Here is a 23,617-nt window from a genome sequence, read left to right as displayed (position 1 = left end):
CTTATCAATTCATAATTTGATATATTGAGTTTTCAATCTCTGGTTAAAGAACAATGAGTCAGAAAACTGGCAATGAGCTTTATTAGACTATTCTTTAAGGTCATTATGGGGATCTAGGAACAAGAAAGGAGAGGATGTGGACTACTTCATCTTAGATCAATGGAATAGGTTGAGAAACGAACAGAAAGTTGTGTTTGATTTATGTAGGCTTTCTGTGGGAGTGTGTAGAATTCTGTTCAATGAAATAATCTTGAGAAAAAGTAAGTGCCAATGTTATTGGCTGTGGACGAGTTGGTTTGGTAATTTTTTTACGTTCTTCCAGTTCCACAATATTGATGCAACAATATCTTCCATTTTCACATAGCACTTCACGTACTTCTGTTGTTCTGCATATTTTCCTGCAGTATCCGTGTATATATTGATTCCAGCATCTTTTAAGTTGTTCGGTTACTGCACATAAAGAACAATAGGCCAATGTCAGAGTTTGAGACAAAAGGCAATTTTGGCCACGGGGAAGACAGGGGATGTTTGTAAGGATAAGGTATATGGGAGACTCACAGAGCATATATCAGTAATGTCCCACAGATATTACCCTCCAAGAGGGTGAACCTCAATGTTTATGTCTAGCTGATCACACATATTTTGTTCCTCTAGAGTTCTGGGCTTCCACCCAATATCTGATGGACTTCACCAAGAGCAGTGGGTCTTATTTACAGAAATAAAGACGTCAAATCCTTGAGTTCAGGCTATGGAACTATGCTATGCTCCATCTGAGAACCTCAGTAAATCTGCCTTTATCTGAATGCTTCTAAAGACTCTGATGCTGGGAGGGATTGGGGGCGGGAGGAGACGGGGACGACAGAGAATGAGATGGATGGATGGAATCATCAACTCGATGGACATGAGTTTGAGTGAACTCCGGGAGTTGGTGATGGACAGGGAGGCCTGGCATGCTGTGATTCATGGGGTCGCAGAGAGTCAGACACGACTGAGCGACTGAACTGAACTGAACTGAAGGTACTACTTCCTGGAGGAGGAAATGGCAACCCACTCCAATATGCTTGCCTGGAGAATCCCATAGATAGAGGAAACTGGCAAGCTACAGTCCATAGGGTGGCAAAGAGTCTGACATGACTAACTGACTTAACATTAACATAACAGTGTACCACTTCTTTACCACTGCTCAGAATACAATAATTTGTTACTATGTATTTATGTCTGACTCAGACTCTGCTCTTGGGTTCACACTTGCTACAATGATAAAGAATGACTTTTTTTTGGTCCAGTCAGAAGTTTTCCTGCCTCAACATTCTACCTCCCCTATTGCTTCTCAGTATTGTACATTTTTATCAATGCGTATCTTCCTTTGGCTTCTATGTCATCACAATAATTTTAGATTTGTTTTATTCCTCCATGACTCCCCATTCTCTTTCTACTTCCAGAGGAAGGAATTCCTCCAGACCTTTGCTCACCATGGTATGTCTTCTATCCTTCAGTGATCCTAAATATTTTCGATAATCTAAGAGTTTAGGATGTTCATATTTTCGCTTCAGGGCTTGTACTATCCTCTGGGTACTAACCCCAGAGGATGAAGGCTGAGAACAAAGATGCTGCCTCCAACACCAGGTTCTAGAGTTCCTTTGACTGTTAAAAGTTTAAGGGGCTAGAAGTAGGTGTTCTTACTCCATAATAACAACAAAATACAAGAAATCTGGTTGTGAAAGAGGAAAGGAAACTAATTTTTAACTTCTTAGTATGTGCCAAGCCTTATGCTGGATGTTTTATCACTTAATAAATTCCCCATTAACCAAAGGGCTTCCCTGGTAGCTCAGTCAGTAAAGAGTCTGCCTGCAATGCAGGAGACCTGAGTTTGATCCCTGGGTCAGGGAGATCTCCCAGAGGAGGAAATGGCAACCTACTCTAGTATTCTTGCCTGGAGAATCCCAAGGACAGAAGAGCCTGGTGGGCTATAGTCCATGGGGATCTGAGCAACTAAACCTACCTACCATGAACGAGGTGTCATTATCTCCACAAATGGGGAAGCTAAGGCTCTGTGAGCCTTTACCTTTTATCCAAAGTTGATAGAGTAGTAGATGTTGAAGGCATGTTTCTTAAGACTGAATCCAAAGTTTCTTCTTCTTCCACTATTCACACATGCTAGTATAATATTGATGTATTAAAAAATACATATATACAGTATCAGAGTGGAAGAAAATAAGGCTGAGTGCTAAAGTAAAAACTATCCAAAGAAATAAGGGTATTCCCAGTTATCGGTCTTATGTCTTTCTGTAGTGAGCCTTTCTCAGAGGAAATTATGACCTCTTTTTAGCTCTATGAATACTCCTTTTAGGGATAGTACCATACCAGAAGCACTCAGGAAGAGGGAATTTTTGGTGACATTTGATAGACTTCAGCCATTCCTAGGGCCTTATCTTTTCCTACTGTGAGTTATAAAATTCCCCTGAGTTCCTGAAAGTACTCTATCCATTATTGAGTTGAGTGAGCTCCTGGAAAGCAGCTACACTCACCACTATGCCACCAATGTGGTTTGAGTGAGCCCCTGAAAATCTCTGGATTACCTGTGAACTTCTGGAACAGCAGAATTGCAATGATCAGGAGGAGCCTCATGGCCAAGCTTCCCAGAGGAGGTAACAGCCAGGTCTCTTGGTCCACTGTGTCACCTTCCTCAGAGACTTAGATTCTTATGCAGTGAACCAGAACAGATGGTATGACATGAAGTGTGCCCCCAAATTTCTGAATTGCGGATTTTGCAACATGTGGGCAGACACAGGAAATTTGGTTACTCGCTTAACCCACACATGGGATTCAGAGACACAGTGTGTTCCATCTCATCACACCTGATGCCACTCTGTAGGCTGTAGACTGCTGGTGAGAAAAGTCTGTGCTTTCTCTTCTTTGCCTAGATAGACAGGTAGACCTATACTTACTTCTAAGAATGAATAAGGACATAAAACAAATGAAACCTATTCTGTTGACTGCGTTCATCTAAATCTAAGTCTCTGACTATTGTGTCTAACACTTTAGCCAGTCCAAATGGTAGCCAATTTTTATCCCTATATCCTAGCTAAATTTAATTACTTACAGACAAGCAATATGGGCTTCCCATGTGGCTCAATGATAAAGAATCCACCTGCCAATGCAGATGCAGGAAATGCGGGCTTGATCCCTGGGTCAGGAAGATCCCCTGGAGCAGAATATGGCAACCCATTGCGGTAATCTTGCCTGGAAAAATCCATGGACAGAGGGCTGTAGCCTGGAGGGCTACAGTCCATGTTGTCACAAAGAGTCAGACACAACTTAGCGACAGAATATGCAGCATGACAAGCAATATACAATGATGAAAGAAAAAAAAGAATGACTACAATAAAATTTTCATTTAGAAACAGGAAAAATGGGGAGAAAATACAGAGTTAACATAGCATAATGTATCATCTTGATGGACCATAATGGCAAAAGTTTCTTTCCTGCAAGTGTAGAGAATTCTTTAGTTAGTTTGTAGCTTTCTGTTCTATTCTCTGGGAAGACTTTCCTGTCCATTGATCTCTGTGGAGGTATCTTGGAGGAGGTTGGGAGAGAATTCTTCTGGGGATTGTTCTACTTTAACAACACTTTTCTTATTAATGCAGGTTTAGGAAACTATGTGAATGATTTTGTTATTCAGGCTTTGACTTCTATGACATTATAACTCTTCGGAAAGATTAGCAGAAAGTTAACAGACTTTCCTTTCAATTGCTTTCAGTCATTTTCATGTCTAAGACCAACTCAGAAATCTCTTTGAATCATGGCAGCTCATTTTAGATCCCAACCAGGACACTAATATCATCTATGGAATAAACTTTTGGAGATTATACTATCTCTACCACCCCTAACAATTTCTCACTCAGGCTCTGGCTGTGAGCAGATCCAATATAAATAGCTTCTGGACAGTGTAGATGAGCTAGCTGAAATTGATTACCATTAATTTCAGTTCAGTTCAGTTCAGTTCAGTCGCTCAGTCGTGTCCGACTCTCCGCGACCCCATGAATCACAGCACGCCAGGCCTCCCTGTCCATCACCAACTCCCGGAGTTCACTCAAACTCATGTCCACAGAGTTGGTGATGCCATTCAGCCATCTCATTCTCTGTCGTCCCCTTCTCCTCCCACCCCCAACCTTTCCCAGCATCAGAATCTTTTCCAGTGAGTCAACTCGTCGCATGAGGTAGCCAAAGTATTTCAGTTTTAGCTTTAGCATCAGTCCTTCCAATGAACACCCAGGATTGATCTCCCTTATAATGGACTGGTTGGATCTCCTTGTAGTACAAGGGACTCTCAAGAGTCTTCTCCAGCACCACAGTTCAAAAGCATCAATTTTTCGGCGACCATTAATTTAAGTAGTATCAATACATTCTTCTGTTTAATACCCCCAGCAAAACTTGTCTATCTAAACACAGAAATGTACACAACAGATAGTTGGGTCAATACAGGTTTTTAGTGTGCCCAAGGACTCAAACGACTAAAAGAAGAGGAAGAAAAGGGTTCCAGTTATTAGCTAAAGAGTTATTGAAGTAAATCATGGACTCTATTCTAGATCGGGAGAGAATATAAAGAGGGAGGGGCTGAAAAATTATCTTTGAGATTTGAAGGTGAAAGAGATTATTTATATTAATAAAATATATTGCCTCTACAATGGCGAGAACATTCTATATCTAATCTGCTTTGTCTTCTTCACCAACTTTTTGATTAGAAAACTCACATCCGTTTGTCCCACAGGTAACATTAAATGAGCATCTTAGAAAAAATTATGTCTCTTTACTCTCACTTTAATAATGTTTGTGTGTGCATGCATGTGTAAATTCACATATGTATGTGTATATCTATTCTAGTCCCTGCTGCCAGACAGTCTATGCACCTGGAAAATCTCCTAGATTGATCCCGTAAAGTAGGGAGTACTTGTTCCCATGAGTGAGGTGGAAGAATAAAGAACATGATGTTTCTTAAAGAGGAAGACATCACTAATCAGTACTAAATCTAAAGACCTTAAAGTCCACTGGGGGTTTTTAAAGTACAGATTGTTTCAATATACTACTTAAAAAAGGACAGGAGTGTAATAAATTTCTGGATAACTCATCCACCAAGCTCTACTGAGTTAGGAGTTAAGAGAGCACATTTGATTGTTTAAATGGGTCAGCCAGGAAGCATGTTTGAAGGTTTTGTTTTATTTTTCTTCTTATTTCAATTAAAACAGTATTTAAAGATAGTTTTATCATGTAACATACGTTATTAACAAGAATCTGGAAACATAAAGACAAAGAGAAGAAAGAAAACAACTAATATCATTACTACTATCTAAAGAAAACTCCTGGGAATATATTGTATACCATTCTAAAATTTTCTTTAGTTGAATTAAAATTGCTTTATTGTTTAACTTAAATATCAGTTTATGGGATTTTCCTGATTAATAAGAAAGATGCAATAAAACTGTCTCAAACTTCCACCAATTGCCTGACTTTTGAAAGCCTCTGCTAGTTTCAGTCCGTGGGGTCGCTAAGGGTCGGACACGACTGAGCGACTTCACTTTCACTTTCCACTTTCACACATTGGAGAAGGAAATGGCAACCCACTCCAGTGTTCTTGCCTGGAGAATCCCAGGGATGGGGGAGCCTGGTGGGTTTCTGTCTATGGGGTCACACAGAGTCGGACACGACTGAAGTGACTTAGCAGCAGCAGCAGCAGCAGGAGCAGCAGCCAGTTTCAGACCTCTGCTAGTTCCAGAGATGTTTACATTGTCAGGGATACACTGGCCTTCAGAATTCTCTGTCTTCATATGTTAACTCTGATCTGCACTATTTCCACCCTCCTTGATGTAAAGCTCTTTAACTTCTAGCAAAAATAAAATCACACATACTAAGCATTTTGGAATTTAGCACAGTTTATACAAGACTTTGGGAAGAAGAGCTACTGAGAAGGTGATTACTTGGCAGTAACAGAAATAACTTTCTATAAGATGGAAGACATCATTGAATTTTGTTTTTTTTAACCTAACAACTTTATTGTTATTTTTTAATTAAAAAAGTTTATGAATCTCACTCTTTCTTTCCTTTCTTCCTTTCTCTCTCTCTTCCTCCCTCCCTCTTTCCTTCCTCCCTTCCTTCTTATTGAAGTACAGTTGATTATAGGACTATATTAGTTTCAGGTGTTCAACAGTTCAAAAAATTTTTGAGATTTTTATACATTGCAAAATGATCACTGTGATAAGTTTCATTACCATTTGTCACCAAAGTTATTACCACACTATTCCCTAGAATGTACATTACATCACTTATTTATTTTATAAAGGAAGTTTGTACCTCTTAATATCCCTCATCAATTTCTCTAATCACCCCAACCCTCTTCCCCTTTGGGAACCACCAATTCATTTTCTGTATCTGAGTCTGTTTCTATTCTGTTTATTCATTTGCTTTGTTTTTTAGATTACACTTACGAGTGAAATAATATGTCTTTCTCTGTCTGATTCTTTATTATGACTGAGTAATATTCCGTTGCCTAGATATACCACATCTTCTTTATCCATCCATTTATTGATGAATACTTATGTTGCTCCCATCTCTTGGCTATTGTAAGTAATATTGTAAATAAAGCTGTAAATAACAAACTTGGGGTGCATATATGTTTTCAAACTAGTGGGTGTTTTTCCTTTTAAAAATGCCCAGAAGTGGAATTGCTGGATTGTATGGTAGTTCTGGAAGTTCACGGTTCACATATTTGAAGCCTGGCTTGGAGAATTTTGAGCATTACTTTACTAATGTGTGAGATGAGTGCAATTGTGAGGCAGTTTGAGCATTCTTTGGCATTGCCTTTCTTTAGGATTGGAATGAAAACTGACTTTTTCCAGTCCTGTGGCCACTGCTGAGTTTTCCAAATTGCTGGCATATTGAGTGCAACACTTTCACAGCATCATCTTTCAGGATTTGAAACAGCTCAACTGGAATTCCATCACCTCCACTAGCTTTGTTTGAAGTGATGTTTTCTAAGGCCTACTTGACTTCACATTCCAGGATGTCTGGCTCTAGGTGAGTGATCACACCATCGTGATTATCTTAGTCGTGAAGATCTTTTTTGTACAGTTCTTCTGTGTATTCTTGCCATCTCTTCTCAATATCTTCTGCTTCTGTTAGGTCCATACCATTTCTGTCCTTTATCAAGCCAATCTTTGCATGAAATGTTCCTTGGTATCTCTAATTTTCTTGAAGAGATCTCTGTTCTTTCCCATCGTGTTGTTTTCCTCTATTTCTTTGCACTGATCCCTGAGGAAGGCTTTCTTATCGCTCCTTGCTATTCTTTGCATTCAGATGCTTATATCTTTCCTTTTCTCCTTTGCTTTTGGCTTCTCTTCTTTTCACAGCTATTTGTAAGGCCTCCTCAGACAGCCATTTTGCTTTTTTGCATTCCTTTTCCATGGGGATGGTCTTGATCCCTCCCTGTCTCCTGTACAATGTCACGAACCTCCGTCCGTAGTTCATCAGGCACTCTATCAGATCTAGTCCCTTAAATCTATTTACTTCCACTGTATAATCATAATGGATTTGATTTAGGTCATATCTGAATGGTCTAGTGGTTTTCCCTACTTTCTTCAATTGAAGTCTGAATTTGGTAATAAGGAGTTCATGATCTGAGCCATAGTCAGCTCCCAGTCTTGTTTTTGCTGACTGTATAGAGCTTCTCCATCTTTGGCTACAAAGAATATAATCAATCTGATTTCGATGTTGACCATCTGGTGATGTCCATGTGTAGAGTCTTCTCTTCTGTTGTTGGAAGAGGGTGTTTGCTATGACCAGTGAATTCTCTTGGCAAAACTCTAATAGCCTTTGCCCTGCTTCATTCCATGCTCCAAGGCCAAATTTCCCTGTTCCTCCAGGTGTTTCTTGACTTCCTACTTTTGCATTCCAGTCCCCTATAATGAAAAGGACATTATTTTTGGGTGTTAGTTCTAAAAGGTCTTGTAGGTCTTCGTAGAACTGTTCAAATTTGGCTTCTTCAGCATTACTGGTTGGGGCATAGGCTTGGATTACTGTGATATTGAATGTTTTGCCTTGGAAACAAACAGAGATCATTCTGTCGTTTTTAAGATTGCATCCAAGTACTGCATTTCAGACTCTTTTGTTGACCAGGATGGCTACTCCATTTCTCCTAAGGGATTCCTGCCCACAGTAGTAGATATAATGGTCATATGAGTTAAATTCACCCATTCCAGCTCATTTTAGTTCTCTGATTCCTAAAATGTCGATGTTCACTTTGGCCATCTCCTGTTTGGCCACTTCCAATTTGCCTTGATTCATAGACCTAACATTCCAGGTTCCTATGCAATATTGCTCTTTACAACATCGGACCTTGCTTCTATAACCAGTCACATCCACAACTAGGTATTGTTTTTGCTTTGGCTCCAAACTTCATTCTTTCTGGAGTTATTTCTCCACTGATCTCCAGTAGCATATTGGGCACCTACCGACCTGGGGAGTTCCTCTTTCAGTATCCTATTATTTTGCCTTTTCATACTGTTCATGGGGTTCTCAAGGCAAGAATACTGAAATGGTTTGCCATTCCCTTCTCCAGTGGACCACATTCTGTCAGACCTCTCCACCATGACCTGCCCATCTTGGGTGGCCCCACACGGCATGGCTTAGTTTCATTGAGTTAGGCAAGGCTGTGGTCCATGTGACCAGATTGGCTAGTTTTCTGTGATTATGGTTTCGGTGTGTCTGCCCTCTGATGCCTTCTTGCAACAACTTGAACCAGAGATCAAATTGCCAACATCTGCTGGATCATCGAAAAAGCAAGAGAGTTCCAGAAAAACATCTATTTCTGCTTCATTGACTATGCCAAAGCCTTTGACTGTGTGGATCACAATAAACTGTGGAAAATTCTGAAAGAGATGGGACTACCAGACCACCTGATCTGCCTCTTAAGAAACCTATATGCAGGTCAGGAAGCAACAGTTAGAACTGGACATGGAACAACAGACTGGTTCCAAATAGGAAAAGGAGTACGTCAAGGTTGTATATTGTCACCTTGTTTATTTAACTTATATGCAGAGTACATCATGAGTAATGCTGGGCTGGAAGAAGCACAAGCTGGAATCAAGATTGCCGGGAGAAATATCAAGAACCTCAGATATGCAGATGACACCACCCTTATGGCAGAAAGTGAAGAGGAACTAAAAAGTCTCTTGGTGAAACTGAAGGAGGAGAGTGAAAAAGTTGGCTTAAAGCTCAATATTCAGAAAACTAAGATCATGGCATCTGGTCCCATCACGTCATGGAAATAGATGGGGAAACAGTGGAAATGGTGTCAGACTTTATTTTTCTGGGCTCCGAAATCACTGCAGATGGTGACTGCAGCCATGAAATTAAAAGACGCTTACTCCTTGGAAGGAAAGTTATGACTAACCTAGATAGCATATTATAAAGCAGAGACATTACTTTGCCAACAAAGTCTGTCTCGTCAAGGCTCTGGTTTTTCCAGTGGTCATGTATGGATGTGACGGTTGGACTGTGAAGAAAGCTGAGTGCCGAAGAATTGATGCTTTTGAACTGTGGTGTTGGAGAAGACTCTTGAGAGTCCCTTGGACTGCAAGGAGATCCAACCAGTCCATTCTAGAGGAGATCAATCCTGGGTGTTCATTGTAAGGACTGATGCTAAAGCTGAAACTCCAATACTTTGGCCACTTCATGCAAAGAGTTGACTCATTGGAAAAGACCTTGATGCTGGGAAGGATTGGGAGCAGGAGGAGAAGGGGACAACAGAGGATGAGATGGTTGGATGGCCTCACCGACTCGATGGACATAAGTTTGAGTAAACTCTGGGAGTTGGTGATGGATGGGGAGGCCTGGTGTGCTGCGATTCATGAGGTTGCAGAGTCGGACACGACTGAGTGACTGAATTGAACTGAAGGTAGTTCTGTTTTTAATTTTTTGAGAAATCTCCATACTGTTTTTCATAATGGTTACACCAGTTTACAGTCCCACCAACAGTGTACAAGGGTTCCCTTTTCTCCATATCTTCACCAACACTTGTTATTTTTTTGTCTGTTTGGTAACCTTTCTGACATCTGGTATCTCACTGTGGTTTTTTTTTTAATATTAAAAAAATTAATTAATTTAAATTGGAGGCTAATTACTTTACAATATTGTGGTGGTTTTTGCCATACATCAATATGAGTCAGCCATGGGTGTACATGTGTCTCCCTGTCCTGAACCCCACTGCCACCTCCCTCCCCATCCCATCCCTCCTGGTTGCTCATTGTGGTTTTGATTTGCATTTCCCTTATGTTTTGGTGTTGAATGTCTTTTCTTGTATCTATTTGTCATCTGCACGTTTTCTTCGGAAAAATGTCTATTTAGGTCCTCTGCCCCTTTTAAATTCAGGTTATTAGTTTTTTTTGTTGTTGAGTTGTATGACTTCTTTATATATTTTGAATATTAATCATATTAGATACATTATTTGCAAATATCTTCTCCCATTGGGTAAATTGTCTTTTCATTTTGTTACAGTTTGCTGTGTAGGAGTTTTTTAGTTTGATGTAATCTCATCTGTTTATTTTTACTTTTGCAGTAAAAATATCCAGAAAGTACTGCCAATATTGAAATATTTCAGAGAACTTATTCACTGTACATTTAATTTATTTTGTTTATAAAAGTTATGAACTGTAGAAAGTTTTACTTGTTGGGTCAAATGCTTGTTGCTTCAAATGCTTGTTGCATTTGAAGTGCTAGTTACAAGAAAATCAAATACCTTCAATGTATAAATGCTATTAAGTTTTTAAAGGACTCTGGAGTATAAGTAAGTTTGATTAAAGAAATTTAGTCTGTTCAACTTGAATCAGCTCTGTCAAACATTAATTAAAAGCCTCATTTAAAAAAAATAAAATAAAATAAAGATTAAAAAAAAGAAAGTACTGCCAAGACCAACATCAAAGAGAGTACTGCCTATATTTTCTTATGACCCAGGCTTTTCCCTGGACACCCTCAGCTGTGTCATACTAGCTCCCTCAGAGTATCTTCATAGCAGTCAATCTTGGTCCCCTCCCTGGGGTCCAACCTCTGAGGCCTGAGTTTTATAGTTTTAGGTTTTACATTCAAGTCTTCAATCCATTTTGAGTACATTTTTAAAATATGGTGTGTGATAGTGTTTCTACAGTTTATAATTTTTTTCATATGACTGTCCAGTTTTCCAATACCATTTGTTAAAGACACTGTTCTTTCTCCATTGTATGTTCTATTCTCCTTTGTCATAAATAATTTGTCCATATATTCATGTGTTTATTCCTGGAATATCAACTCTGTTCCTTTGATTTATGTGTCTATTTTTTTTTCTGCCAATACTGTGCTGTTTTGATTATTAGAACTTTGTAATATAGGAGTTTTAAAACAGGGAGTGGAATACCTTCAGCTTTGTTCTTTTTTTCAGGATTGCTTTGGCTGGCATATACTTTTTAGAATGTTTCATCTGTTTTTGTGAAAAATGTCCTTGGGATTTTGTGAGAGATTGCACTGAATCTGTAGATTGCTTTAGTTACTGTGAACATTTTAATAGGGTTAACTCTTACAATCCATAAACATGGGATATATTGTCTGTGTGGTTCTCACTCCATTCAGACTGGGATAATTCACTTAGGGCACTTGTGAAGGCAGGGTCCTATGTTCTGCAAGCACTCAGAGTTACAGTGTTCCTGGCACAATGATCTCTTGCCTCTCTGGCAGACCCAGACTTTTCACTGGACTCTTTCAGCTGTGTCATACTAGCCCCCTCAGGGTATCTTCATAGTAGTCAATCTTGGTCCTCTCCCTGGGGTCCAACCCCCGAAGCCTGAGCCTCAGCAGCCAGCCTCTACTTGCAGCAAAGAGCTTGCAAGCCATTTCTTGGCTGGGAAGTTTGGCATTGATCTCTGTGGTGACTTTTCTCCACTTTACCATCTGATCACCTGTTGCTGCCTTTCTCTCTGAGGCTCTGAAGCTCCCCCCGACCCCACCCATGATCCATGTGTGCTCCCTCCTTGGGGCACAGGACCTTGTCTTGAAATGTTTTGTCTCTTTTTAAGATCTTTCTCTTCTGTCCTACCTCATTCTGAGGAGCCTGGCTTGACTTTTTGGAAATCTGGGGTCTTCTGGCAGTGTTCTGAAGATGTTCTAAAGGAGCTGTCCCACAGTGCAGATGGGTTTTTGATGTATTTGTTGTCGGGGTGGGGGAGGTGATCTCCCTGTCTTATTCCTCTGCCATCTTGAAGGTCTTTCCCATTGTGTAACTTTCTATAGTATATTTCACAAATACAAATAACCTATAGTTTTATTTTATTTCTGCATTAAGTCTTTGTTGCCACATGTGTGCTTCTCTAGTTAAGGCACGTGGGCTTAGTAGTTGGGGTGTGTAGGCTTAGTTGCCCCCAGGCATGTGGGATCTTAGTTCTCCAACCAGGAGTCAAACCTACTTCCCCTGCCTTCTGCAGAGATCATACTTGAGAACTATGTGGCTATGCAGAATTTCAAGGTAAACCTTTGAGAATATCTTCAGAATTGGCATGAAATGGCTTAGAGATGTTGTAGCCTTGAAAGCAGGCAGAGATACCTTCAATATGTGATTGTGTTTGTGAAAGGTTCTCTTCCTCCATGAATCTCAGACTTTTCATATTTTAAATGGGAGTAATATATCTCACTAGTATAAGTCTTAGAATTCTACAGGTGCAAGAGACCATGGTGTTCTATATGTCTTAACTATTTTAGTTTTCAGAGTGATTTTAGGATAGGTGTATGATTATACCTGTATTACCAGTCAAAAAATTGAGGCAGGTGTCACATGATGAGTAAAAGCAATGTGAGCAAACCTAGATATAATCCTAGATATATTTTATTCCAGTTTATTCAGCTTTAACCATGTTATCATAGTTATTATAAAATGTTCTTGTTTAATGAGATTGTATATCAACATGCTTGGCATGTTTTGAGTTCTCATACCATGAAGATGCCTTTTCTCCCTCAAACCCTAAAGCAGTTGAAGATTATTTACCACCTTATTTTAAGCAGAATTGATGCTTTTGAACTGTGGTGCTGGAGAAGACTCTTGAGGGTCCCTTGGACTGCAAGGAGATTCAACCAGTCCATTCTAGAGGAGATCAATCCTGGGTGTTCATTGGAAGGACTGATGCTAAAGCTGAAACTGCAATACTTTGGCCACCTCATGCGATGAGTTGACTCCCTGGAAAAGACTCTTGATGCTAGGAGGGATTGGGGGTGGGAGGAGACGGGGACGACAGAGAATGAGATGGCTGGATGTCATCACCAACTCGATGGACATGAGTTTGAGTGAACTCCGGGAGTTAGTGATGGACAGGGAGGCCTGGTGTGCTGTGATTCATGGGGTCTCAAAGAGTCGGACACGACTGAGTGACTGAACTGAACTGATTTTAAGCATGAGATGAAGAGGGAATGGGCTGAAGGCATGAGACAGGAGTTTCACGTTGCAGCTCTACGATTACACTCCTCCTCTATAATCTCAGTGATCACAGCTCTATGAGGTTGTCAAGGTAGTGATCAAGGTGATTATTGAGGAGAAAGTACAGTGACTTCTACCACAAGCCTTTAAACCCCAGCTGGCTGTTCAAAGAGATTCTATGAGCCTAACTTCTGCCACACTCTTCTCTGCATAGTAATGAGCTTCCCCCTAGGTGAAACATGGCTTATAATCACCCATAACCACACAGAGCCACCAAGGTCCATTGGGCAGGGCCCTCAGGCAATGTGTCTTTCTGTTCACCCAGGAATCAGCAACCTTCTACAGCTATGTCCCTACAACGTGAGTAAACTTGAAGATACTACTCTAGCCACCTTCAAAGTACTCTGAGGAGGAGTAAATGTTTCTCTGTTCTTCAAGTTTGTAAACTGAGGCTCAAAGATGGAAAATCATTTGTCCATAGCCCAAGATGAATACACTCATGGTGGGAACATGAAAGACCTCAATATAAAATTCATTATTTTTTCTACTGTCCTTCTCTGCTACAATGACCTGCCTCTGTCCTCCCACTTTCCAGAGTAAGTTCAAGACTTCTGGCTACAGTGATAGCCATGAGTATATAAGATCATGATGTTCTACTAGTTGGGGCAATTCATCTCTCAAATATCTTTTACTAGATAATGACATATAATAGATTTATCTCTTGAAGGAGGTAGAGGCCTGTTTCCTGGTGACGAGAATAAATGAAGGTGATGTTTCATTCTGATTACCTTCTCTGACTTGTCTGTGCAGAACTCTTATGGGAAAAGTCCTAAGGCTAAATACAAGTGCCTATCCCAGGATTTAAGTTATAGTACAGAGCTCTTGATCTCCCTCTATCCTAGGTTAGCAATTTCTGTGAATGCAGATTTTCAGGAGAAGGCAATGGAAACCCACTCCAGCATTCTTGCCTGGAGAATCCCAGGGACAGGGGATCCTGGTGGGCTGCCATCTGTGGGGTCGCACAGAGTCGGACACGACTGAAGCGACTTAGCAGCAGTAGCAGCAGCAGATATTCAGGAAGAGAAGAGAATTGCATAATATCAAAGTTCTCTTAGTAGACAATTGAGTCTGTCTCAGTTGTAATAGCTACAAATCAGTATTTTTTTTTCTAAAGTGAGGTTACAATACCTACATCCCAAATTTGTTGTGGGAAATCCAATTAGAAAATAAATAAGAAAGCACTCTATAGAAATGATTTGTATGATTAACTGCTTCAAAAGTATGTAGCAAATGCCTTCAATCTGTAGGAGAAGGCCTTCAGTTGTTCCATATTACGGAACGGTGGTTCTCAAAGTGTGGTTGTTTGGTCACCAACATTAGCATCACCTGGGAACTTGTGAGTAGCGCTAAGTCTCAGGCTCCATCACAGAATTAGAAACTGGAAGTGAGGATCACAAATTTGTGTTTCAGCATGCCCTACAGGTATTTCTGATGCCTTTTAAAGTTTGATAATTACTGGTAAGGCAGCTTGTGGGCCTAGGGACTGGGAACTGTTTTCAAGGACGACACCATTTCTGTCCATCAGTCAGACGGAATGAGGGTTTTACACTAATTTGTGCCTGGCTTCTATCTTATTTTCATCCCTACCATGGAATTGTTGGCACTACAGAGATGTGATGCCCTTCCAAACAGGGCTGAGCTCAGGTATAGTGGGAAGGAAGGTATAGTGAAAAGACTGACACCAAAATAAGGCCCTTTGCTTTAATAAATCAGGGATCCTAGGTCAGGAGACAGAGGCTGAAATGTTCAAGCACTGCCTGTTGTAGATCCTCCTGCAGCTGCAGATGTCCAGCTACTACCACCGCTAGGAGTGGCTTGCGTTGAATGTTCAGAACAGTCATTCTCCAAAACACAGCATAATTTTTCTTTGGGGCACAACCCGGTAGGAGGATTTATCGCTTTCTCTCCATTTCTGCATGTGCTCCTGCAATTTCCAGTTTTGTTTGCACACTTTCTCACATACCAATTACCTGCATAGAGGAATTATAGAGATTGTTTGAGCCAGAGATCTATCACAAAAAGATTAAAATAACAATCAATTCAGTTCAGTTCAGTTGCTCGGTCATGTCTGACTCTTTGTGACCCTATGAGCTGCAGCTTTCCAGGCTTCCCTGTCCTTCATCCTCTCCCAAAGCTTGCTCAAACTCATGTCCATCGGGTTGGTGATGCTATCCAACCATCTCATCCTCTGTGTCCCCTTCTCTTCCTGCCTTCAGTCTTTCCCAGCATCAGGGTCTTTTCCAATGAGTCAGTTCTTTGCATCAGGTGGACAAAGTATTGGAGCTTCAGCTTCAGCATTAGTCCTTCCAATGAATATTAAGGACTGATTTCCTTTAGGATGGACTGGTTTGATCTCCTTGCAGTCCAAGGGACTCTCAAGAGTCTTCTCCAACACCACAGTTTGAAAGCATAGTTCTTTGAACTTTGATTATTCAAGTCCCTTAAGTTGTTTTGTTATATTTTTCCAAATCATAAAGTCCTGCTCTGAGAGTTACATGGGATTTTATAAATATGTATAAGTAGAGTTTTAAATATGTAAATTATGAGCCTTTAAGAGATAAAATTCTGCATACAGACACTCACCAGTTGTCTACTTCCCATTATTTTATTTTATTATTTTATTTTTTTAAATTTCTCGTTATTTTAAATGGAAAATATATAACACATTATTACTCATGAATATAAAACCTCTAACCAGTTTCATAAGATGTACCCAAACACACATAAACACCTAAATAGAAGTACAAAAACTATAATTTTAAAATAAGAAATGCTCAGGTTATTGCTGTAATGCTTCTATTTACTACCCTAACATACAAGGATTTTGTTAATGTTGGGTGAGATTTTAAAAATATCTTTACATGTTTCTGAGGCAATACAAACTGTATATGAAATATAACTCTAGATTTGCCTTATATATTGTCTTCTTAAATATAAATGTAAAAATTTCACATATATCTATATATATAGACATCTATATATCTATATAATATTAAGATGTAAATATATTCTGTAAATTTTGGGGAAAAGAAAACCAAATATATTCATTAGGAAGGCATTCTGTAGGATGTTCCTGTATATTTGTACACATTATATACATATATAAAAATTATCTAATCACAAGGTATAACACAGAGAAAGCCCTGAAGAGACAGTTGAATCATTTCTTTCCTTACTTTATAAATTAGTTGTCATTCCTATACTCAACCAACAAATATATAATGCATGCTTAAGTCTTCCCTGGTGGCTCAGCTGGTAAAGAATTCACCTGCAATGTGGAAGACCTGGGTTTGATCCCTGGGTTGGGATGATCCCCTGGAGAAGAAAAAGGCTACCCACTCCAGTATTTTGGCCTGGATAATTCCATGGACTGTATAGTCCATGGGGTCACAAAGGGTCAGACACAACTGAGTGACTTTCCTTTTCACTTTCACCATGTCAAGAACTTGGCAAGATGATGAGAATAAAATAATGAACAGGAAAACAAGGTCAAGAAGCTTATATTAGAAAGGGCGAGAAAGAAAATAAGCAAGCACATTAATAAAATAACTACAGATTGTGATAAGTGCAGCAAATGAAAACAATAATGCTGTGTAATAAAGGGTAAATGAATAGAGTAATCATTTTTGAGTGCTATTGCTGCTACCATTCGGAGAAGGCAATGGCACCCCACTCCACTACTCTTGCCTGGAAAATCCCATGGACCGAGGAGCCTGGTGGGCTGCAGTCCATGGGGTAGCGAAGAGTCGGACATGACTGAGTGACTTCACTTTCACTTTTCACTTTCATGCATTGGAGAAGGATATGGGAACCCACTCCAGTGTTCTTGTCTGGAGAATCCCAGGGATAGGGGAGCCTGGTGGGCTGCCATCTATGGGGTCACACAGAGTTGGACACGACTGAAGTGACTTAGCAGCAGCAGCACCAACAGCAGCTGCTACCATTATCTCTTAACTGCTCCTTCATCTTCCTGTGAGAATTAAATGAGATTCTCATGCATGATATTTACATACATACATTTATATCCATAGAGGTACATATGCATGCTTGGGTGTCTCATGCCTAAAATCAGAATTCTACATACAGTCACTAAGGAAACTATGCCTCAAGAAATGACATTCAAACACAGATATAAAGGATCAAAAGTTTCCAGCTATCTGAAGAGCTAGAGGAAGAGTATTTAAAGAAGAAGAAATAACAAATGTGAAAGCCATGAGCCAGGAAAGAACTTGATATTTCTGAGAAACAGAAAGATTGCTTGACTTCTTTTGTCTTCATGGTTTTTCTTACTCTGTCTCCTCTTTTTATCTTTTGCATTCTGCAGTGTCTCTCCATAATGGTCCTTGGCCTTGAGCTTCCTCTCTAGTCATTCCTTCTATGACCCCCTTCTGTTTCACTCTCCCGAACATCTCCATGGAAATGTTTTTCTTTAGCTTTCTTCAGCTAGGACTTGTGGATAGAGACCTCTGAATAAGTCTCCTTCCTTTCCATCCTGATTTTCTTTGGGCCCTGATGTTTGTTGATTCTTCCTTCCAAATGTCCTAAGAGTTTGTCCTTTCTAATGCCTTCAGATTTTGGATTAGGCTTGCATACTTCAATAATCCTGAATTGCTTGTGTTTGTTAATAGAAAGGGAACTGAGGAATTTTCTTAGGGCTGTTTGTTTAGAAAGAGGACACCATGCGACCATGCATTGTACATAATCAAAATCCCAGAGACAGAGGGAGAAAGCATGCAATCTAAACCCAGAATTTCAAGGATTCCATAAATCTGAAGCATCTTCTGAGAATCCCTCATACTGTTACTAATTTTCTCTTATCTGTCATCAATTTGAATAGTTTGGCAAAAATCTAGAGAACATAAAGCACTGTCTCTAGAGGCAGGCTGTAGAGTTATACAACTTTCTACCTTCTAGTACATTCTACCTCAAAAAAGTTAGTTTCTCACTTTATGTCATAATTAAAATGTGGGGTTGGGTCCAGTGTAAAACACAGAATAAAAATTCAATGGTGGAACTTCCTTGGTGGTCCAGCAGTTAAGAAGCTGCTGGTTCCATTCCTGGTTCAGGAAGATCCCACATGTCATGGAGCAAGGAAGCCTGTGCACCACAGCTACTGAACCAGTGCTCTGGAGCCTGTCAGCCGCAACCACTGAGCCCACACACTGCAACTGCTGAAACCTGAGCACCTAGAGCCTGTGCTCTGCAACAAGAGGAGCCACTGCAATGAGAAGCCCACACATAGCAATAAAGAGTAGCCCCCGCTTGCCACAACTAGAGCAAGCCCACAGGCAGCAACAAAGACCACCACAGTCAAAATAATAATAACAACTAGATAAATAAATCTTAAAAAAACAGCAGTAAACATGAATGAATAAACTCTTCTCAACATGAAGGAAAACTTCCTAAGCTAATAGGAAAATACAAAAAAGTCCCAATAGATTCAACAATGTGAAAATAAAAAATTGTTCCTTAAAGAAATCAATAAAATTTTTTTTAGAAATAATCAGTATATTGCTAATATTTGGAAGAAATATGAAATAGAAATACTGAAAATACTCATACACTAGTAAGACTTGGAAATACATGCTAGTTTCCTAGGACTCGTTTAGATAGCTTTTGATCAAGCAATGGAACTTCTAAAATTTACCCATATAACCAGAGAATCTCACACTTATATATTAACAACATTACCTATAATAGTGACATATTGACAAAAAAAAATCCAAATGACAAACAATAAGGGATTCTCCAAGTTAATACTGGTACAGAAATATGACAAAATAATAGGTTTCTACTACCAATTGTACTTTCAAGAAATATTTAAAGATCTGTGAAAATTTCCCTGATAAAACATTAAGTTAAAACAAGGCAGGTTCTAAACTTACACATCAGTTGGTCCCAATTTTTAAAATATAAGCGATGAAGAAATGGTGGCATTTATTTCTAAAATGCCTTCAGCGTTCTTATTTTCATAATATAAACTCTAGAACTTAACAAGAAGAAATGTTTACACAAATAGAACTAAAATCAGACATACAATTTCCAACAGTCTTGAATTATTTCCCCATGTTCACTCAGAATATTTTTCTTCCCTTTTCCACATTATATTCCTATAGATATTTAGGAGTAAACTTCCCTGTTCTAATCAAATCCAAGAACAAAAAAAGAGAGAGAGAGAGAAATCTTCTTTATAAGACCAAGAAAATTGAGAGAAGTAATATTACAGAATTGTAACTTTGGGAGGTTGTCATATGAAATGAAGTGAGACAGGGCTGGACCGAACTGGCCTTAAGTGATAGAATAAAGGGAAGTTTGGAATGTTAGTCTTTGGAGGCAACTTTCCAGGCTTCATCCTTCCCTCCTTCAGCTTCCATTACAGACACTATTCTATCATGAGAGTTTTGATATAATAGAGGTGTTCCGAAGAAGTAAGGCAAATCTCAGCCCACCTCCCCCTGACAGTGGAAGCCCTGCCTCCCTCCCATGGATGTTTGGTAATAGGGACTCCACATGCAAGACTCTGGTTCAGGCTAACATTTCTACTTCCCCAAGATTCAAACAGAATCTGTTTTACCTGAGACCAATTGGACCAGAAGGATAAAGAGTATAACAGTGAACAATAGAGACTTCATTGCTTCTGAGAGACAGTAGGCAGTGGGTGCTACGGAATCCAGAACACTCTATATAGTGTGACTCTGAATACAGGTCTTAATTGTCCTCCCAAGGTGGGGTTGGGCTCAACCAGCGTACCAGAAGGATATAGGATATTGTGCCAAACATAACCTCAGTCCATTGGCTAGCAGCTCTAATTGAGGCATCACTATTCAAGAGTCCTGTTCTAGGCATGCCTTGGGGGAAAGAGAAAGACTTAGAAGAGAAGGTGCACTCCCTGCTGAAATGTGTGACAGTAGAGAAAAGACACAGGAAGAATTTACGTGGATACCCTAAAGCTGGGTACCCCATCTGCTTTTTTTTTTTTTACAGTTTCCTGTGCTGTTTCTGCCAGAGTATTTACCTTAGCACATCATCTGTCTGTCTCTCTCCCCAAAATGCAATGTAGTTTTGAACACTGATTACATATTATTGTTTCCTGTATATTAGTTCTGGGCAGTAGAGAAATATCCAAGTCATTCTCTGAGGAATGAAAAAGTTGATATTTTGTTGATAATCTGGCAATTTATAAAGTGCTTTATTTTTTAAAGAAATAAACAATACTCAAAGATTATATGCTAAGATTTCTTTAAATCCCCACTTGGGTCCAGCGACAGAACATCATAAATTGAAGTGCATCCATGTGATATAATGCTGTGTATGTCTTAACACGAGTGTAGCAGGTTTTATCTCTATATTTCTGGATGAAAAAGCAATACTGTAGAACATGCATAGTCACGATTCAATTTATGTGAAAAAAGTTACGCGAAAAAGTATGCTTTGTATTAGTAAATGCTTTAACTAGAGTGCAAAGCAGATATTCTAATGATAGTTGTTTTCTGACTGAGTTTAAGGCAGGTGTTCAAAGAGAATTTTATTTGTGTTAGAATTTTTTTAGGAGCGGGGGTTGCCCAGTGGATTGTGACTGGAAGACATAAAGTCCTAGAGATTTTATTCTTCTTGTGGTTTTCATTTTTCCTTTTAAAAATTACTGAGATATAATTGGTGTACAGTTGAACTGAATTATTTAAAGTGTACAGTTTGATGAGTTTAACAAATTATGCACTCTTAAATCAACACCAGAATCAACATAATACACACATTCATCCTCAAAAGTTTCATTATGTCCCTTAGATATTCACCCCTTCCTCTACCTTTTTCTCCTCTTAGCTCCATGACACCCAGTTCCCTCTGATTTACTCTCTGTCCTTATAGCTTTGTTTACATTTTCCAGACTATTATATAAATGAAGTCATACAGTATGTATCTTTTCCTGCCTGGATTCTTTCATCCAAGGTAATCCTTTTGAGATTCATTCTCACCGTTGTGTGTATCAATAGCTCTTTCCTTTTTATTGTTAATATTCCTTTTTTATAGCAATTTTATAACAATGTTCGCCATCTCTTAGTGGACGTTTTGATTGTTTCAAGCTCCTAGCTATTGCAAATAAAGCTACTATTGATCATTTTTGCGCAATTCATTCAGTGGACAAATGCTTTGATTTCTTTTTGGTAAATACCTAGATGTGGAATGACTGACTCACTGGGTAGGTACATATTTCATTTGCTAAATTACCAAATTGTTTTCCAAATAGCGGTGCTGTTTTACATTCCCACGAAAAGTATATGAGAATTCATTTTCCATCAACACTTGGCACATGTAGTTTCTTTCTTCTTCTTTTTTAAATTTTAGCCATTTAGTGAGTGTGTAGTTAGTGATGAAAATATTTACTAGGCATTCATGTAATGTTTATCATTCACATATCTTCCTTTGAATTCTGTTTATATCTTTTCCCCAAATTTTGCTTAGGTTTTAATTCTCATTATTATTGAATTCTAAGTGTCCTGTTTATTTTAGATAGAAGAATTTTGTTGGATTATATAATATGTAAATAGTTTTCCCAGTCTGTGACTTGTATTATCATTTTCACATCAGTACTATATTTTGATAATTATTTTTATTTTGATGAAATCCAATTTATTAATTTTTAATTTTATAGTTTTGGCCCTTTTTGTGCTATAGTTATGAAATTATTGCTAAACCCAAGGTCACATACGTTATCTAGATTTTCAGAAGAAAACTTTAGAAAGAAGTCTTTTCTCTTTCTTTTAAATCACCATTCAGTTTTTGAGTTACTTTTTAAAAGATGTGAGGTAGGAGTCAGGAATCTTTATTTTTTCACTTATGACTATCCAGTTGTCTCAGTATGATTGCTGATAATAGTATCCTTTTCCTATTGAATGTGTGGGTCTGTTTCTGTACTCTCTATTCTGATGTATATATGCATATCTACCTATCATCTCTATTAAAAAACCATCATAATTTCTTTATTATTACAGCTTTATGGGATCTAGTGCTTCTGTGATATTTTTCACGTTTAAATATTTGATCCCAGAACTTCCTTAGTGGTCCAGTGGCTAAGACTCCGTGCTTCCAGTGCAGGGGGGCCGGGTTCTATCTCTGCTCAGGGATCTAGATTCCCACATGCTGCAACTAAGAGTTTGCATGCCACAACTAAAAATCTCACATGTTGCAACTAAGACCAGGTGCAGCCAAAAAAAATAAAATAAATTTATTTTTTAAAAGTACAGGGAGAATAGTAGGAATTGAGCTATTCTGTTTCTTCCTCCTACCTCCTCTCCCTCACAAAATTTATTTTGTAACATTTAGTCCAATTGAATTTGTTTGTACATAGGATATAAGGTATGGATCAGAATTTATTGATTTTCCATTAAGTGTTTTTCAACCAAATAATCCATTCACTTAATATCCCATCTTGGTCATTTATTAGATTCCCATGTACATTTGGGTCTGTTTCCTGACTCTCTCATCTATTCTCATGATTCTACTTTTTTATTCCTAAACCAACAGCAGCTCATTATTTATGATTTTTACATGCAGAACTTTTGAATTTTTAATCTAAATGTATTTGATTTCTTCTGTTTAAATATTTAACACATCTTTAAAAAATTATTTTATTGTGTTAAGAATGTGCTGTGCTAAGTCACTTCCATCATGTCAGATTCTGCATTCCTATGGACTGTAGCCTCCTAGGCTCTTCTGTCCATGGGATTCTCCAGGCAAGAATACTGGAGTGGATTGCCATTTCCTTCCACAGGGGATCTTCCCAACCCAGGGATTGAACCCATGTCTCCGGCATTGCAGGCAGATTCTTTACCATCTGAGCTACTAGGGAAGCTATACCTAGCAGTTATCTACCCTGTTAGCAAATATGTGTGTGTCCTTATTATATTGTTACACAAGTGTACAGTATAATATAGTACAGGTACAATGTTATACAGAAGATCTTTACAACTGATTCATCTCACTTAACTGAAACTTTACGCCTATTGATTAGTAATGCTCCATTTACCCTCTCCTCAGCTCTTTTGAGGTCTTCCCTGGTAGCTCAGCTAGTAAAGA

At 38.8% G+C, this 23,617-nt stretch overlaps 1 protein-coding gene across 1 annotated transcript; it reads right to left on the bottom strand.

Moving 5' to 3' along the window:
- Positions 1–199: 199 nt before the first annotated feature.
- Positions 200–2,628, bottom strand: DEFB127 (defensin beta 127). Its single transcript, XM_088843648.1, has 2 exons — positions 2,580–2,628; positions 200–450 (listed from the first exon to the last, which is right to left on the bottom strand). The coding sequence occupies exons 1-2, from the start codon at positions 2,626–2,628 to the stop codon at positions 200–202; spliced, it is 300 nt and encodes a 99-aa protein (XP_088699774.1).
- Between the last annotated feature and the right edge of the window lie 20,989 nt (positions 2,629–23,617).

Source organism: Moschus berezovskii, chromosome 15 (assembly GCF_049115385.1).
Source record: "Moschus berezovskii isolate FMDL1 chromosome 15, NW_MosBer_1.0, whole genome shotgun sequence".
Classification (NCBI taxonomy): Eukaryota; Metazoa; Chordata; class Mammalia; order Artiodactyla; family Moschidae; genus Moschus; species Moschus berezovskii.
The sequence above is the reverse complement of the archived record's forward strand: the minus strand, read 5'-3'. Positions and strand labels throughout refer to the sequence as shown.